At 41.7% G+C, this 18,150-nt stretch overlaps 1 protein-coding gene across 39 annotated transcripts in view; it reads left to right on the top strand.

Annotated features, from left to right (window-relative positions):
* The window catches only part of LOC113588740 (protocadherin gamma-C5-like), a 206,836-nt gene that overhangs the window by 142,934 nt on the left and 45,752 nt on the right, over positions 1 to 18,150 (top strand). For 2 of the 39 annotated variants that reach the window (XM_035535519.1, XM_035535505.1), the window contains exon 1: positions 1,409 to 3,937. The exons of 27 other annotated variants lie outside the window; for them this stretch is intronic. In XM_035535519.1, coding sequence (XP_035391412.1) covers positions 1,544 to 3,937 — 2,394 coding nt within the window. In that variant the 5' untranslated portion in view covers positions 1,409 to 1,543. Of the gene's footprint in view, positions 1 to 1,408; positions 3,938 to 8,883; positions 11,477 to 12,314; positions 14,901 to 15,373; positions 17,934 to 18,150 lie in introns of those variants that run through there. 10 more of the 39 variants (XM_035535494.1, XM_035535484.1, XM_035535498.1 and 7 more) reach the window with 5 other exon arrangements.

Below are 18,150 nucleotides of genomic sequence, written 5' to 3'. Positions count from 1 at the left end.
TGGATTTCACTGTTTCATTAGTTACATCTGCTTCTTGTTAACCCTCAATACCTTGTTTCTATATGTGCCCTGGGTTTTCTGTCCTAATTTGCTAGTCATTGTTACCCATTCCTCTTTCTTGTGTGCCCTATCTGTAGTATTTGTTACTCAAGCCTCTGTAGTGTTTTCTGCTTGTCGTTGTTTTGTTAATTACGTTTATTGTGTAATTTGTGTTTATTTATAGGTTGATTCCATTTGTCTTCCTGTGTCTTGTTATTTTGTGTCATATACTCACATACTCTCTGTGTTGGCTCTATGACTTTGGACCATACTATTGACCCTGATTTGCCCTTAATTAATGTTGCTCTTCTCAGCGTAGGTGTCTGCCTTGTGATCGCTCCTCGTTACATGCTGTAGTTAAACACCATCTCTCGATTTTATTTCGTTGCTTAAATCAGGAATTAACTGCCAAGGCTGTCAACATTTCTTAAATTCAGGACACTGTTCAGCACCTGTTGTGCTGGACAGCGCCCCGTTTTTGTTTTGTTTTTTTACATCAGTTATCAGGATTGCTGACTTTAGAAGTATGCTCATGAATCAAAATGGTTTAACACCATGGACCAGCTATCAAATTTAAAATGTTAGATATAATATATTTTGTGTTTGATAGGTGCAGGAGCTCATTGACTCGAGATAAAAAGATTTTAAACTTGAGTTACGTATTCCCCAATATAGCCTGTGTATGGATAAAAGGTCCTGGCTCCTCTTAAAGTCACTTTTATGATTAGATGGTTTGTAAAGGGGGAGGGTGGTTGAGTTGGTAACAAAGGCGATGTAAGCATTGTAAATACTTAATCTTTAATATTGTGTGTGTAATTTTTAGTGATTTGCATTTCTATTTGTTCTTTTAAATAACTTTGTTAAATGTTTGTAAAGGAGGTGTTTTATAAGAAGTCAGCATTTGGTCAGACAGGTTTCATTTTACTCTTATAAAGGAATGAAAGGAAAATGGTGAATTCAAGAAGGAAATGTAGTTCATTGCAGCACTTGACGCCAAAACGTTCAAAACGATCAAAAACGACCCGCCGTGCATGTCTTTGGTAGGCCAGGCGTTAATGAATATTTATGAATATTTTTGAAAATTTCAAGGACAGCGAAAGGTAGCATAAATAAAAAATAAATAAATAATTAAATTAATTAATATATATATATAAATATATTATGTGGATGTGAATGGTATTACATACAAATGCAACTTCACTTTAAGTGATTACATGCTGATAATTTGTTCGTAATTCCTTCTTTTCACTCAGAGAGCCGCTGTTCAACAGCGATGGTACTGATCTAAGAGTTAAACCCTCAATCCCTCCCACAGCATCGCACTGTGTCGGAGAGAAGGGGGGGGGGGGGTATTCATGAACACATTTTTTAGAAAATGCCGTTGTGAAGTCCGTTCTATAAGGAACATAGGAAAGATATGTACTTCTACCAATTCCTATGATTTTAAAACCACGACAACAGGATCGGAATATTGTATATCTGGATCTTCAGTTCATGCGTCACAATGGCCGGTTTTACGTTGCGGCACACGGTGCTGTTTTTCGTCGTCTTTTGTTCTCACTTCGTTTGCGGGCAGATCAGTTATTCCATTCCGGAGGAAATGGCAAAAGGGTCGATTATTGGAAATATCGCTCAGGACTTGGGTTTGGATTTAAAACGGCTGAAATTAGGGAAAGCACGCGCCTTTTCTGGTGACGTCAAGGAATACATAGAACTGAACCGAGAAAACGGGCTGCTTCTCATTAAAGAGAATATAGATCGGGAGTCTCTTTGCGGAAAAATAACCCCATGTGCTCAGCATCTTCAAATGATCTTGGAAAACCCGATGGAACTATATTCTATTACAGTCGAAATCACGGACGTAAACGACAATGCTCCCACGTTTCAGAAAAATGAAATTCGATTTGAAATCAGTGAAAGCGCAGCGCCGGGGGCTAGATTCGTGCTTGGCAGAGCCGTGGACCCGGACGTTGGAATCAACGGTCTTCGAAGTTATTTGCTTAATCCAACGGATAATTTCGTTTTAAACTACGAGGCAGGTGGGGACAGGAATGTAGAGATAGTGTTACAAAAAACACTTGATCGAGAAAAGCAAGCAAGAATTAATTTGCTGCTTACTGCTTCTGATGGTGGTGAACCTCCACTATCAGGCACAATGCAAATATATATAACAGTACTGGATGTTAATGATAATGCTCCGATCTTTACTCATGGAGTATATAAAGCCACCGTAACAGAAAATGCACCAAAGGGCTCTAAACTGACAACCGTAAGCGCATTTGACGCGGATGAAGGCTCTAATAGTTACGTGACGTACTTCATTTCTGACGCAGTGGGCAGTTCTGTTGCAAATAAGTTCACTGTACATGAAGAGAGTGGAGAGGTTACATTAAACGGTCAGCTCGACTACGAGAAATCAAATCAATACGAGCTAGATATTCAGGCTAAGGACCAGGGAGGGCTATCTGACACATGTAAGGTAATTATTAATGTGTTGGACATTAATGATAACAAACCTACGATCAACATTCTCTCTATGTCCAGTTCGATATCTGAAGAGTCGAAGCCCAGTGCTGTCATTGCAATGATAAAAGTAATTGATCCAGACTCAGGAGCAAATGGCCATGTTCACTGCACTATTAATGACAATATCCCCTTTGTTATCGCATCCCCCTCCAACAATTTCTTTAGCGTGCGCACAAAGTACGAACTGGATAGGGAGAGAAATTCTGAGTACAACATCACTGTGACGTGCTCTGATGAAGGGGTTCCCTCCCTCTCCAGCAGCGCTTCTCTCCGTTTACAGATATCAGATGTGAACGATAACGCGCCGGTGTTTGAGAGAAATAACTACGAGGCGTATGTAGTCGAGAACAACACACCAGGTCTCTCTATATTCACAGTGAAGGCCAGTGACGTAGACTCCAATCAGAATGCCCGTGTGTCGTACATTCTAGAAGACAGCACTGTAAATGGAGTTCCTGTGTCATCATATGTGACAGTCATTGCAGACAGTGGAGTCATTAATGCCGTGCGCTCTTTCGACTATGAGCAGTTAAAGGACTTTCACGTCCACGTAAAAGCGCAGGATGGCGGTTCTCCTCCACTCAGTAGCAACGTAACAGTTAAAATTACAATCCAGGATCAGAATGACAATGCTCCTCAGGTTCTCTACCCAGTGCAGACTGGCGGTTCTCTGATGGCTGAGATTGTGCCTCGTTCAGCAGATGTTGGCTATCTTGTCACTAAAGTGGTGGCTGTTGATGTGGACTCTGGACAGAATGCCTGGCTCTCCTACAAACTACAGAAAGCCACAGACAGGGCGCTGTTTGAAGTGGGTCCACAGAACGGAGAGATACGAACTGTGCGCCAGGTCACTGATAAAGATGCTGTGAAACAGAAGCTCACTGTTGTTGTGGAGGATAACGGACAGCCCTCTCGCTCAGCTGTAGTTAACATTAATGTAGCTGTAGCGGACAGTTTTCCTGAAGTGCTCTCGGAATTCACGGAATTTTCACACGGCAAAGTCTACAACGATGACGTGACATTTTATTTAATTTTAGCATTAGCGGCAGTGTCATTTCTTTTCATCACTTGTTTAGTTGTTATAATATCAGTGAGGATCTACAGGTGGAGACAATCCCGCATCTTTTATCAGTCCAATCTCCCAGTTATTCCGTACTATCCACCCGGTTACTCAGACACAGGAGTTACTGGAACTCTGCCACACATTTATAATTATGATGTGTGCATGACGACTGACTCAAGAAAAAGTGACAGCAAATATTCTACACTTGGTGGGCAGAAGGTTTTAGTCATGGACCAAAGTTTCACAGAGACTATTCAGCGCACAATGAAAGAAAATAACCATTTTGAAGACCCCGATTCTCCGGAAGTGGTAAGAACCATAATCTAAAAATTATCCCTAGATTTAAAGATCGTGAAAACAACATAGGTTCTATGATTTAATGATAACATTGTGATGAATTCGATTTTCGCGCTGTATCTCATATTCTTTTGTTTAAACAAAAAATCGCGTGCGACATTTGGGCTTTCGTCTGAACCTCATGTATTCATCCGTTTGTTGTTAAATAATGAGCTACTGTGAACTAGGACGGTTCAGCACTGCTAATTCTGGACAGCAAAGGACAATTCACATTTCATTGATATATGTTAATATAATAAGTACCAGACAGGAACATATAAATTCAACATTGTGATTTTACCTCAACATATTGAAACAATGCAGTACAACTAATTTACATTTTTTATTTATTTATTCATTTTTAAATTGCTCAAGGTCAGACTGAACCCCGATACGGAGTCTGACATAAACACGTGTTCATTTCTGGCGTTTGAAAATGAAGTCGTTTGAAGCTATTTAAATAGAATTTGATTCTTATTAGTCACTGCGGTGTATATAACTTTATGGTAGATGATGATGTGTAATTCTCAGTTGTGACTCAGAGGGCCGCTGTTCATCGACGATGCGCGGAGTCTTTTTGTACGTAATCCCGACTCACCCACAGCATCCAGAACAATCAGAGAAAGAAAATCTTCTCGGTCGCATTTTGCGTGGCGCTGGCTTCTTGGTGGATGTATTTAATCGACTGTTCAAATGCAATCAGGTCTGGAGTTACACATGATAAATACCGATTACACGGGTGGTAAAACTGGAAAAGGTGCTATTTTCGACATGAAAATCTCCGCTGCAGTGATGAGGGTGGCGGTGTTGTCTTTCCTCGTCCTTTCTTCTCACTGCGTGCTCGGGCAGCTCAGCTACTCCATTCCGGAGGAAATGGCGAAAGGCTCCATAATTGGAAATATTGCGCAGGATCTGGGATTAGATTTAAAAAGACTTACATCTGGGAAAGCTCGTATATTTTCCGGAGATAGTACGGAATATATTGAACTCAGTAAAGAGAAAGGTAGGCTTCTAATTAAAGAAAAAATAGATCGCGAGTCGCTGTGCGCTAAAACAACACCATGCGCTTTGCATCTCCAAATGATTCTTGACAGCCCGATGGAACTTTATACGATTACAGTCGAAATCACGGATATAAACGATAATGCTCCCACTTTTCAGAACACTCACATTCGGTTTGAGATAAGCGAATCAGCTGCGACGGGAGCAAAATTCATGTTAGAGAAAGCAATGGATGCGGACGTAGGCACCAACGGGCTTCAGAGCTACTCACTTCAGCCCACAGATCATTTTGTTCTAGAACTGCAAAGTCATGCAGACGGCGCGAAAAAGGTAGAGATGGTGCTGCAAAAACCGCTCGACAGAGAGAAAAACGAAAGGTTTACGTTGCTATTGACAGCTATGGATGGAGGTGAACCAGTGTTATCCGGCACTGTACAAATACATGTTACGGTGTTGGACGCTAATGATAACGCCCCTGTCTTTATGCAGACAGAGTATAGGACATCAATTGTAGAAAATTCACAAAAGGGTTCCAAACTGACGACTGTAAGCGCCTTTGATGCAGATGAAGGATCTAACGGCCTGGTGACGTATTATCTTTCAAACACCGAAGAGGATGTTAGAAATGTATTTGCCATAAACCAACACAGTGGCGAAGTTTCATTAAATGAACATCTCGACTATGAAAAAGTAAACCATTATCAGCTTGATATTCAAGCCAGAGACCAAGGAGGACTCTCAGACTCATGCAAGATAATAATTGATGTGTTGGACATAAATGATAATACACCAGCTATTACTATTCTCTCTATGTCCACTTCTATATCAGAAGAGTCTCCTTCTGGCACTGTTGTGGCAATGATAAAAGTAAGTGATCCTGATGCATCTTTGAATGGCCAAGTTCAGTGCACCATTAGTGAAAATATTCCCTTTGTTATCTTGTCCCCCTCTAGCAATATCTTTAGCGTGCGCTCAGAGCAGGAACTGGATAGGGAGAGAGAGGCTGAGTACAACATCACTGTGACGTGCTCTGATGAAGGGGTTCCCTCCCTCTCCAGCAGCGCTTCTCTCCGTTTACAGATATCAGATGTGAACGATAACGCGCCGGTCTTTGAGAGAAATAACTACGAGGCGTATGTAGTCGAGAACAACACACCAGGTCTCTCTATATTCACAGTGAAGGCCAGTGACGTAGACTCAAATCAGAATGCCCGTGTGTCGTACATTCTAGATGACAGCACTGTAAATGGAGTTCCTGTGTCATCATATGTGACAGTCAGTGCGGACAGTGGCATCATTAATGCTGTGCGCTCTTTCGACTATGAGCAGTTAAAGGACTTTCATTTCCACGTAAAAGCGCAGGACGGGGGTTCCCCTCCACTCAGTAGCAACGTAACAGTTAAAATTACAATCCAAGATCAGAATGACAATGTTCCCCAGATTCTCTACCCAGTACAGACTGGCGGTTCTCTGGTGGCTGAGATTGTGCCTCGTTCAGCAGATGTTGGCTATCTTGTCACTAAAGTGGTGGCTGTTGATGTGGACTCTGGACAGAATGCCTGGCTCTCCTACAAACTACAGAAAGCCACAGACAGGGCGCTGTTTGAAGTGGGTCCACAGAACGGAGAGATACGAACTGTGCGCCAGGTCACTGATAAAGATGCTGTGAAACAGAAGCTCACTGTTGTTGTGGAGGATAACGGACAGCCCTCTCGCTCAGCTGTAGTTAACATTAATGTAGCTGTAGCGGACAGTTTTCCTGAAGTGCTCTCGGAATTCATAGATTTTACACATGAAAAGCAGTACAATGACAACCTGACATTTTATTTAGTTTTAGCACTCGCTGCTGTTTCTTTCCTTTTCATCACTTGTTTAGTTGTTATAATATCAGTGAAGATCTACAGGTGGAGACAATCCCGCATCTTCTATCAGTCCAATCTCCCAGTTATTCCGTACTATCCCCCTGGTTACACAGACACAGGAGTTACTGGAACTCTGCCGCACATGTATCATTATGACGTGTGCATGACAACTGATTCTAGGACAAGCGACTGCAAATATTCTACACTTGGAGGCCAGAAAGTTTTAGCCATGGACCAAAGTTTCAGTGAAACTATGCATCATGCCCTAAAAGAAAAAAACCTTCTGGAAGACCAAAGTTCTGCTGAGATGGTAAGGACCTGTTATAGTACAAGGGTGTCCATATATCCCAAGGTTATCCCTTGTTTTAAAAAGCCTGCAACTAGCAGAGACATTAGCATTTCATGATGATATGACTGTAACCTTTGCGCTACAAACGATTTATTTATTTATACTTTTGGCATAGTGGGTGGGCTCTCTTCTGTTCAGTCCTCTTTTTCTTATGGCTGACTGAAGATCATTCTTTTTCGCGATTGCACAGGCATAAATGTGGGTTATGGGGGCTGAAATGGCAGCCAGTGAAGTTTACATCTCCCCTCTCCACTTTGTCTCCCCAGTTACACCAAAAACAGGATATAATGTCTAAAGAATGTCCCGTCACTTTACTGTATGTTTGGTGTTTTGGGTTTTTGTGGTCAAAATAGTAGCAGTGTTTTGTTTTTATAAGCTTGCAGGTTTCTTTGTAATTGGTCCTTCTATCGCTGGCTGCACACGCGTGTTGTTTTGGTGTGTTTGTGTGTGTGCCACTGACAGGGTAAGAGATGTTTAAATGAATGTACTCTGAGCACGCAGCACAATAAAAGCCACATGTACGAAAGTTTGTTAGATGTAAACTCTACTTACTAAGTAGTTTCATCCAAACTATATTTTTTCTTCCTAAATGGCATTCGTATAAATATTGTTATATACAAGGTTAGCTCATTATAGTCCAGTAATTAACAAATCACAGTGAACTACAGTTAGCCTATGTTAGCAAAGAACAAAAAAATATGTCGGACAAGAACTGGCTGGCCAGCGCAACATGGTATCGTTTTAAACAATGTCCTGGTAAACATTGGTAATCATTACTATTTGATACGCATCTTTTAGAAGTAACGGTTTTAGTTTTCTATTGCTGATGCTAAGTAATTCAAAGCAAACGAATTCAAATGTATTATACAGGTCAAATTTTCAAAGCAAATGCAACAGCTCAAAATGGCAAGAATGGTTCAGCTCTTTTCAGAACCACTCGTTGTGGACAGCGCCGTAAAACGTCCTGTGTCATTGATTTATTGTTTAACTAAGAATGATTTAGTTAGCTTCCTGTAAAATGTTAGGCTATATATTTCCTGTTAAAAACTTGGCTATAGGCTACAAGGCTATGTACCATTGTAAGACGTTGCACGCCAAAAATAGCATTATTTTGCATTTAAATACTTTTCTCTTGCTCTTTCAAAATTTGATTAAGTTCTAGTAGCCTACCAAATTCGCTAGAGACACGCTATAATATTTGACGTTTTAAAACTTTGTAAAATTTGGAGATCTTTCTTGTCTCTCTTCATTATTAATACTTGCTGAAGTGCGTATCACTATGTTGGAAGATGGTTTGTACTTTTAAACGCTAGCCTACGAGTGCTGGGGAGAGAAGTATAATTTCACACATCAATCATTTGTTGGCTTCATCCGAAATAAAATAACCGCCATGTGACAACTGTCATATGAAACTCGCGATTTCAGCTTTTCGGGTGGTTGCACTGCAAAACATCGCGTTTAAGGATTTTTCTATTTTCTTGTTCTAAGTGAGATTAAATCCTGTCATATCAGTACTGACAAGAGAATTCCCTAGCGTTTTGCGTTTTTGCTCATATGAAAATATTTATATTCGAATTGCATTGTCGTTATTTGCTGCGGTGCCCACCGTTTCATGTTGGAAGATGATGGTGGGTAATTCTCAGTTCTGACTCAGAGGGCCGCTGTTCATCGACGATGCGCGGAGTCGTTACATATGTAATAAGATTCACCCACAGCATCCAGAACGATCAGAGAAAGAAAATCTTCTCCGTCGCGTTTTGCGTGTCGCTGGCATTTTAGCGGAATGATCTCGCTACAGTTATAAGACCAGTCAAGCAGGATGTACACTTGATAATGACTGATTTTAAGGAGTGTAAACTGGAACAGTGTTATTTTTCGAAATCTTTTTCACAGACCAAGAAAATCTCCGCTGCAGTGATGAGGGTGGCGGTGTTGTCTTTCCTTGTCCTTTCTTCTCACTGCGTGCTCGGGCAGCTCAGCTACTCCATTCCGGAGGAAATGGCGAAAGGCTCCATAATTGGAAATATTGCGCAGGATCTGGGATTAGATTTAAAAAGACTTACATCTGGGAAAGCTCGTATATTTTCCGGAGATAGTACGGAATATATTGAACTCAGTAAAGAGAAAGGTAGGCTTCTAATTAAAGAAAAAATAGATCGCGAGTCGCTGTGCGCTAAAACAACACCATGCGCTTTGCATCTCCAAATGATTCTTGACAGCCCGATGGAACTTTATACGATTACAGTCGAAATCACGGATATAAACGATAATGCACCCACTTTTCAGAACACTCACATTCGGTTTGAGATAAGCGAATCAGCTGCGACGGGAGCAAAATTCATGTTAGAGAAAGCAATGGATGCGGACGTAGGCACCAACGGGCTTCAGAGCTACTCACTTCAGCCCACAGATCATTTTGTTCTAGAACTGCAAAGTCATGCAGACGGTCGTAACAATGTAGAGATGGTGCTGCAAAAACCGCTCGACAGAGAGAAAAACGAAAGGTTTACTTTGCTATTGACAGCTATGGATGGAGGTGAACCAACGCTGTCTGGCACTATACAAATACATGTTACGGTGTTGGACGTTAATGATAACGCGCCTGTTTTTTTACATAAAGTATATAAAACCTCAGTAATAGAAAATTCACAAAAGGGTTCCAAACTGATGACCGTAAGCGCCTCTGATGCAGATGAAGGATCTAACGGCCTGGTGACGTATCATATTACAAACACAGAGAACAATGTGAAAGATGTATTTATTATAAACCAACACAGCGGTGAAGTAACATTAAATGGGCAGATCGACTATGAAAAACTAAGCCATTATCTACTTGACATTCAAGCCAGAGACCAAGGAGGACTCTCAGACTCATGCAAGATAATAATTGATGTGTTGGACATAAATGATAATACACCAGCTATTACTATTCTATCTATGTCCATTTCTATATCAGAAGAGTCTCCTTCTGGCACTGTTGTGGGAATGATAAAAGTAAGTGATCCTGATGCATCTTTGAACGGCCAAGTTCAGTGCACCATTAGTGAAAATATTCCCTTTGTTATCTTGTCCCCCTCTAGCAATATCTTTAGCGTGCGCACAGAGCAGGAACTGGATAGGGAGAGAGAGGCTGAGTACAACATCACTGTGACGTGCTCTGATGAAGGGGTTCCCTCCCTCTCCAGCAGCGCTTCTCTCCGTTTACAGATATCAGATGTGAACGACAACGCGCCGGTCTTTCAGAGAAATAACTACGAGGCGTATGTAGTCGAGAACAACACACCAGGTCTCTCTATATTCACAGTGAAGGCCAGTGACGTAGACTCCAATCAGAATGCCCGTGTGTCGTACATTCTAGAAGACAGCACTGTAAATGGAGTTCCTGTGTCATCATATGTGACAGTCAGTGCGGACAGTGGCATCATTAATGCCATGCGCTCCTTCGACTATGAGCAGTTAAAGGATTTTCATTTCTGCATAAAAGCGCAGGATGGGGGTTCCCCTCCACTCAGTAGCAACGTAACAGTTAAAATTACAATCCAAGATCAGAATGACAATGTTCCTCAGGTTCTCTACCCAGTACAGACTGGCAGGTCTCTGGTGGCTGAGATTGTGCCTCGTTCAGCAGATGTTGGATATCTTGTCACTAAAGTGGTGGCTGTTGATGTGGACTCTGGACAGAATGCCTGGCTCTCCTACAAACTACAGAAAGCCACAGACAGGGCGCTGTTTGAAGTGGGTCCACAGAACGGAGAGATACGAACTGTGCGCCAGGTCACTGATAAAGATGCTGTGAAACAAAAGCTCACTGTTGTTGTGGAGGATAACGGACAGCCCTCTCGCTCAGCTGTAGTTAACATTAATGTAGCTGTAGCAGACAGTTTTCCTGAAGTACTCTCGGAATTCACGGATTTTACACATGCCAAATTCAATAATGACAACCTGACGTTTTCTTTAGTTTTAGCATTATCTGCAGTTTCATTCCTTTTCATCATGTGTTTAGTTGTTATAATATCAGTGAAGATCTACAGGTGGAGACAATCCCGCATCTTTTATCAGTCCAATCTTCCAGTTATCCCATACTATCCGCCCGGTTACACAGACACAGGAGTTACTGGAACTCTGCCACACATGTATAATTATGACGTGTGCATGACGACTGACTCGAGGAAAAGTGACTGCAAATATTCTACACTCGGAGGCCAAAAGGTTATAGTGATGGATCAAAGTTTCACAGGCACTTTGTCTCATTCACTGAAAGACAGTAACTTCCTAGAAGAACAGGATTCTGCAGGATTGGTAAGGGATCCCCTTTTTTCCCTGATGGCATGTTGAACTGGTTAACAAAGGTTTTCTTTGTCCCAAAAAAAACCCCAAATTTTTCTTTTGCACCTGTGCATGATGATTAAAATCTGATTTCATATTTGCTTTCTTTTACTTAGTTTTTTATCATTGTTGTTCAAGTATTTTTTGTATATCATTATGTATAGTAAGGAGATGTGGTACATAGCTAGGAAGGTGAGGCCAAGATATTTGAGCAGACTGTTGTTGGACATTGAAGAGGGATGTTCCTGAGGCCAAATTTAGGCGAGCATGATACACCCGTCATGTAATTACAGCCTTATTCATGAATATGTGGTATATAATTATTAATCTTCTGCCGCTTAAAAACATGCCTAACACAAATATTTTAAAACCAGAACTGAATTCAGTGTAAATGTATTGTAAAGTCCACCTCTTAATTTGAGGAACAGAAAAGTTAGCATTGTGTTATCCAGTAGTGTCTGACGGGAACTTGGTAAAGATGTATAAATAATTTTAAGTTTAAATTTTAAAACCCTCTTCAAACAAATCAAACTGGCTCATTTCAGCACCAAAGCAGCTGGACAGCTAATTTTCATCTTCAGTGACGCACCGAAGCAAACTATATTCGGTTTATCAAAAAAGTAGTACTGTCAAAACAAACAATGTGCTTTTTTATTCATTTACGCCTTCAAAATAGATTTAGCGCGATTTTGTTTCATTGCGGCGGACAGTACTTTAAATTGTTTTGTAATGGATAATGTGGACTCAGAGGGCCGCTGTTTATCAACGAAATTTCGAGTCTGCATGTGTAGGTCTCAGACCCACCCTCAGCTACCCACAGTATCAGACGCGTAAGTAAGAAAGGGCTTCTGTAGGTTTTAATTCGCTTGCAAGGTGTTACTGGCGTTTTACCGGTTTCTATTTATAAGAACCGAAGACGACTTTCACGCTGGATGTTTACTGATTACGAGGAGAGTAAAACTGGATGAGGATATTTTATTTTAGCATCGCTGGTGCTATCAGGAAAATGTCGCTGGTATGGCAAACGGTATTGTTTGTCACGGTTCTCTTTTCTCGCGTTGTGTGCGGGCAGGTCAGTTATTCCATCCCGGAGGAAATGCAAAAGGGGTCAATAGTTGGAAATATTGTTCAGGATTTGGGTTTGGATGTTAAAAGGCTAAAATATGGCAAAGCGCGTATCTACACGAAGGACAGCACGGAATACATCGAAATGAATAAAGAGAAAGGAATTCTGCTCATTAAGGAAAACATAGATCGTGAGAGCCTCTGTGTAAAAACGACGCCATGTGCTTTACATCTTCAAATGATTATGGAAAACCCGATGGAATTGTACACAATTACGATCGAAATCACGGATATAAACGACAATGCTCCACATTTCCAGACAGAAGAAATTAGGTTTGAGATAAGCGAGTCAGCGGTTACTGGCGCCAGGTTCATGTTAGAGAGAGCAATAGATGTCGATGTCGGTACAAACGGCCTTCAGAGCTATTCGCTTAAACCGTCTGATCATTTTGTACTAGATTTACAAAGTCAGGCAGACGGTGATAAGAGCGTGGAAATGATTTTGCAAAGACCTCTCGACAGAGAAAACCAAGAGCGGTTTACTTTGTTATTAACAGCGACGGATGGAGGTGAACCAATGCTATCTGGCTCGGTAAAAATACACGTTACTGTTTTGGATGCCAATGATAACGCGCCTGTATTTATGCAAAAAGTGTATCGGGCTACGTTGTCTGAAAACGCAGCGAAAGGAACAAAATTAATTACTGTGAGCGCTTCCGATGGAGATGAAGGCTCCAACGGTCGGGTAACATATTACATGTCAAAAACAGTGGATAGTTTGTCAGATTTATTTGTTATTGATCGAAATAGTGGCGAAATAGTCTTAAACGGTCATGTTGACTTTGAAAAAGCGAGTCACTATCAGCTTGAAATTCAAGCGAAAGACCAAGGAGGCCTCTCTGACTCCTGTAAATTAATTCTTGATGTGTTAGACATTAACGATAACACACCAGCCATTAGCATTCTTTCAATGTCCAATTCTATATCCGAGGAGTCTAAGACTGGCACTGTTATTGCTATGATTAATGTAAATGATCCAGATTCAGGACTAAACGGTCAAATTCACTGCAACATCAATGACAATATTCCCTTTGCTATCATTTCCTCGTCCAGCAATTTCTTTAGCGTGCGCACAGAGCAGGAACTGGATAGGGAGAGAGAGGCTGAGTACAACATCACTGTGACGTGCTCTGATGAAGGGGTTCCCTCCCTCTCCAGCAGCGCTTCTCTCCGTTTACAGATATCAGATGTGAACGACAACGCGCCGGTCTTTGAGAGAAATAACTACGAGGCGTATGTAGTCGAGAACAACACACCAGGTCTCTCTATATTCACGGTGAAGGCCAGTGACGTAGACTCCAGTCAGAATGCGCGTGTGTTGTACATTCTAGAAGACAGCACTGTAAATGGAGTTCCTGTGTCATCATATGTCACAGTCAGTGCAGACAGTGGCGTCATTAATGCTGTGCGCTCTTTCGACTATGAGCAGTTAAAGGACTTTCATTTCCGCGTAAAAGCGCAGGACGGGGGTTCCCCTCCACTCAGTAGCAACGTAACAGTTAAAATTACAATCCAAGATCAGAATGACAACGCTCCTCAGGTTCTCTACCCCGTACAAACTGGTAGCTCTCTGGTGGCTGAGATTGTGCCTCGTTCAGCAGATGTTGGCTATCTTGTCACTAAAGTGGTGGCTGTTGATGTGGACTCTGGACAGAATGCCTGGCTCTCCTACAAACTACAGAAAGCCACAGACAGGGCGCTGTTTGAAGTGGGTCCACAGAACGGAGAGATACGAACTGTGCGCCAGGTCACTGATAAAGATGCTGTGAAACAGAAGCTCACTGTTGTTGTGGAGGATAACGGACAGCCCTCTCGCTCAGCTGTAGTTAACATCAATGTAGCTGTAGCGGACAGTTTTCCTGACATGCTCTCGGAATTCACGGAATTTACACACGGCAAAGTCTACAACGATGACGTGACATTTTATTTAATTTTAGCGTTAGCGGCAGTGTCATTCCTTTTCATCACTTGTTTAGTTGTTATAATGTCAGTGAAAATCTACAGGTGGAGACAATCCCGCATTTTCTATCAGTCCAATCTCCCAGTTATCCCGTACTATCCACCCGGTTACACAGACACAGGAGTTACTGGAACTCTGCCACATATGTATAATTATGATGTGGGCATGACAACTGACTCGAGGAAAAGTGACTGCAGATATTCTACACTTGGGGGCCAGAAAGTTTTAGTGATGGACCAAAGTTTCACAGGCACTTTGCAGAATGCCGTGAAAGAAAATAACTTCCTGGAAGAACAGGATTCTCCGGAATTGGTAAGGGATTTCCCTTTTCCATGATGGCGTGTTATGTGACAAAAGTTTTGTATAAAAAATGTCAGAGAATTTTAAGTTCAGTCTGAATTGTAAAACGCAGACAATCAATCAACACTTGGTCATTTCAGCATAACTGCAGCTGGACAGTTCCTTTTTTTCTTTACCAACTACGCACCCTAAACTAGTTTTTCACTTTTATCACGATATTAAAATAGGTTTGTAAAAATAAAAATAAAAACTCATATAAGCTTGCAAAATATTATTATTCAAATAATTTCTAATAGTAAAATAGGAATATAATATTTATTTAATTATTTAGATTTTTCATTAATGTACTGGGCGCGGTTCATTACGGTTTAAAATACTTCAAACTTGTTTGTAATTCTTATTTTTGACTCAGAGGGCCGCTGTTCATCGAGGAACGTTCATGTCTGTTTTGCTCCCAGTTCCACCCTCAGCAGCCCGCAATGTCAGAGGCATTGGAAAGAAAGGGTGTCCTGTCTCTTTTTGCTAAATAACAAGGTGTCTGGGGAGATTCTCGTCCTCTTTTTATAAGAATCGAAGACGAATTTCACGTCGGATGTTTACTGATTCCTGGGACAGTAACGCTGTATGAGGATGTTGTCTCTGGGCATCTTTGTTATGGGCAAGAAAATGTCAGATATGGTGGTATGGCACACGGTATTGTTTGTTACAGTCCTTTTTTCATACTTTGTGTACGGGCAGGTGAGTTATTCCATCGCGGAGGAAATGCCTAAAGGGTCGATTGTTGGAAATATTGCTCAAGATTTGGGTTTGGATTTAAAAAGACTAAAATCTGGAAAAGCGCGTATCTTTACCGAGGACAGCACGGAATACATCGAAATGAATAAAGAGAAAGGAATTCTGCTCATTAAGGAAAACATAGATCGAGAGAGCCTCTGTTTAAAAACGACGCTTTGTGCTTTACATCTTCAAATGATTATGGAAAACCCGATGGAACTGTACACAATTACTGTCGAAATCACGGACATAAACGATAATGCTCCACATTTCCAGACGGAGGAAATTAAGATTGAGATAAGCGAGTCAGCGGTTACTGGCGCCAGGTTCATGTTAGAGAGAGCAATAGATGTCGACGTCGGTACAAACGGCCTTCAGAGCTATTCGCTTAAACCGTCTGATCATTTTGTTCTAAAATTACAAGGTCAGGCAGACGGTGATAAGAGCGTGGAAATGATTTTACAAACACCTCTCGACAGAGAAAAACAAGAGCAGTTTGCTTTATTGTTGACGGCGACTGATGGAGGTGAACCAGTGCTATCCGGCTCGGTTAAAATATATGTTACTGTTCTGGACGCCAATGATAACGCGCCCGTATTTACTCAGGAAGTGTATCGGGCTACAGTATCTGAAAATGCAGCGAAGGGAACAAAATTAATTACTGTGAGCGCCTCCGATGGAGATGAAGGCTCCAACGGTCGGGTAGCATATTACATGTCAAAAACAGTGGATAGTTTGTCAGATTTATTTGTTATTGATCGAAATAGCGGCGAAATAGTCTTAAACGGTCATGTTGACTTTGAAAAAGCGAGTCACTATCAGCTTGAAATTCAAGCGAAAGACCAAGGAGGCCTCTTTGACTCCTGTAAATTAATTCTTGATGTGTTAGACATTAACGATAACACACCAGCCATTAGTATTCTCTCAATGTCTAATTCTATATCCGAGGAGTCTAATGCTGGTACTGTTGTTGCTATGATGAAAGTCAGTGATCCAGATTCAGGTGCAAATGGTAAAGTCCACTGCACCATTAGTGAAAATATCCCCTTTGCTGTCACATCTCCCTCAAACAATATCTTTAGCGTGCGCACAGAGCAGGAACTGGATAGGGAGAGAGAGGCTGAGTACAACATCACTGTGACGTGCTCTGATGAAGGGGTTCCCTCCCTCTCCAGCAGCGCTTCTCTCCGTTTACAGATATCAGATGTGAACGACAACGCGCCGGTCTTTGAGAGAAATAACTACGAGGCGTATGTAGTCGAGAACAACACACCAGGTCTCTCTATATTCACGGTGAAGGCCAGTGACGTAGACTCCAATCAGAATGCCCGTGTGTCGTACATTCTAGAAGACAGCACTGTAAATGGAGTTCCTGTGTCATCATATGTGACAGTCAGTGCAGACAGTGGCGTCATTAATGCTGTGCGCTCTTTCGACTATGAGCAGTTAAAGGACTTTCATTTCCGCGTAAAAGCGCAGGACGGGGGTTCCCCTCCACTCAGTAGCAACGTAACAGTTAAAATTACAATCCAAGATCAGAATGACAATGTTCCTCAGGTTCTCTACCCAGTACAGACTGGCGGCTCTCTGGTGGCTGAGATTGTGCCTCGTTCAGCAGATGTTGGCTATCTTGTCACTAAAGTGGTGGCTGTTGATGTGGACTCTGGACAGAATGCCTGGCTCTCCTACAAACTACAGAAAGCCCCAGACAGGGCGCTGTTTGAAGTGGGTCCACAGAACGGAGAGATACGAACTGTGCGCCAGGTCACTGATAAAGATGCTGTGAAACAAAAGCTCACTGTTGTTGTGGAGGATAATGGACAGCCCTCTCGCTCAGCTGTAGTTAACATTAATGTAGCTGTAGCGGACAGTTTTCCTGAAGTGCTATCGGAATTTACAGACTTCAGCCCTGACAAAGAGTACAATGACAGTATGACATTTTATTTAGTTTTGGCTCTTGCTGCCATTTCTGTACTCTTCATTTTCTCAATAATTGCCATAATTTCTGTGAAAATCTACCGGTGGAGGCAGAAAAGATTGTTCTATAAATGTGCTGCGAACCTTCCCGTGATCCCGTATTACCCGCCGGGCTTTGCTGATGGCACTCTGCCGCACATGTATAATTATGAGGTGTGTGGGACCACTGACTCGAGGATAAGTGACATGAAGTTTGTCAGGCCATACAGCCAGAACACACTGGGGAGTGCCAGTCACATGGGGACAGTGCAGATAGAATGGAATCAGCAGGGCGACACTGAGCTGCTCTCAGAGGTGAGGCCTCCTGACACAAGCCTGTGCTTCAAAATATCATTTGGGTGTTTGTTTTTTGTTTTTCTTCACTTTTCTGTGTATTTAGGAAAGAAAGGTCTAGCATCAAACTTTCCATTGCATTTTGTATACACAGTAGATCATAAGGTTTTCTGATATCATCTCTCTGAAATCATCAGTGGTATGGTTGATCTTAAATTGTACGTCTAAGGTTTGCTTT

The sequence above is a fragment of the Electrophorus electricus genome, chromosome 17 (assembly GCF_013358815.1).
Source record: "Electrophorus electricus isolate fEleEle1 chromosome 17, fEleEle1.pri, whole genome shotgun sequence".
In the NCBI taxonomy this organism is placed as follows: Eukaryota; Metazoa; Chordata; class Actinopteri; order Gymnotiformes; family Gymnotidae; genus Electrophorus; species Electrophorus electricus.
This window is presented reverse-complemented; position numbering and strand designations above follow the sequence as displayed.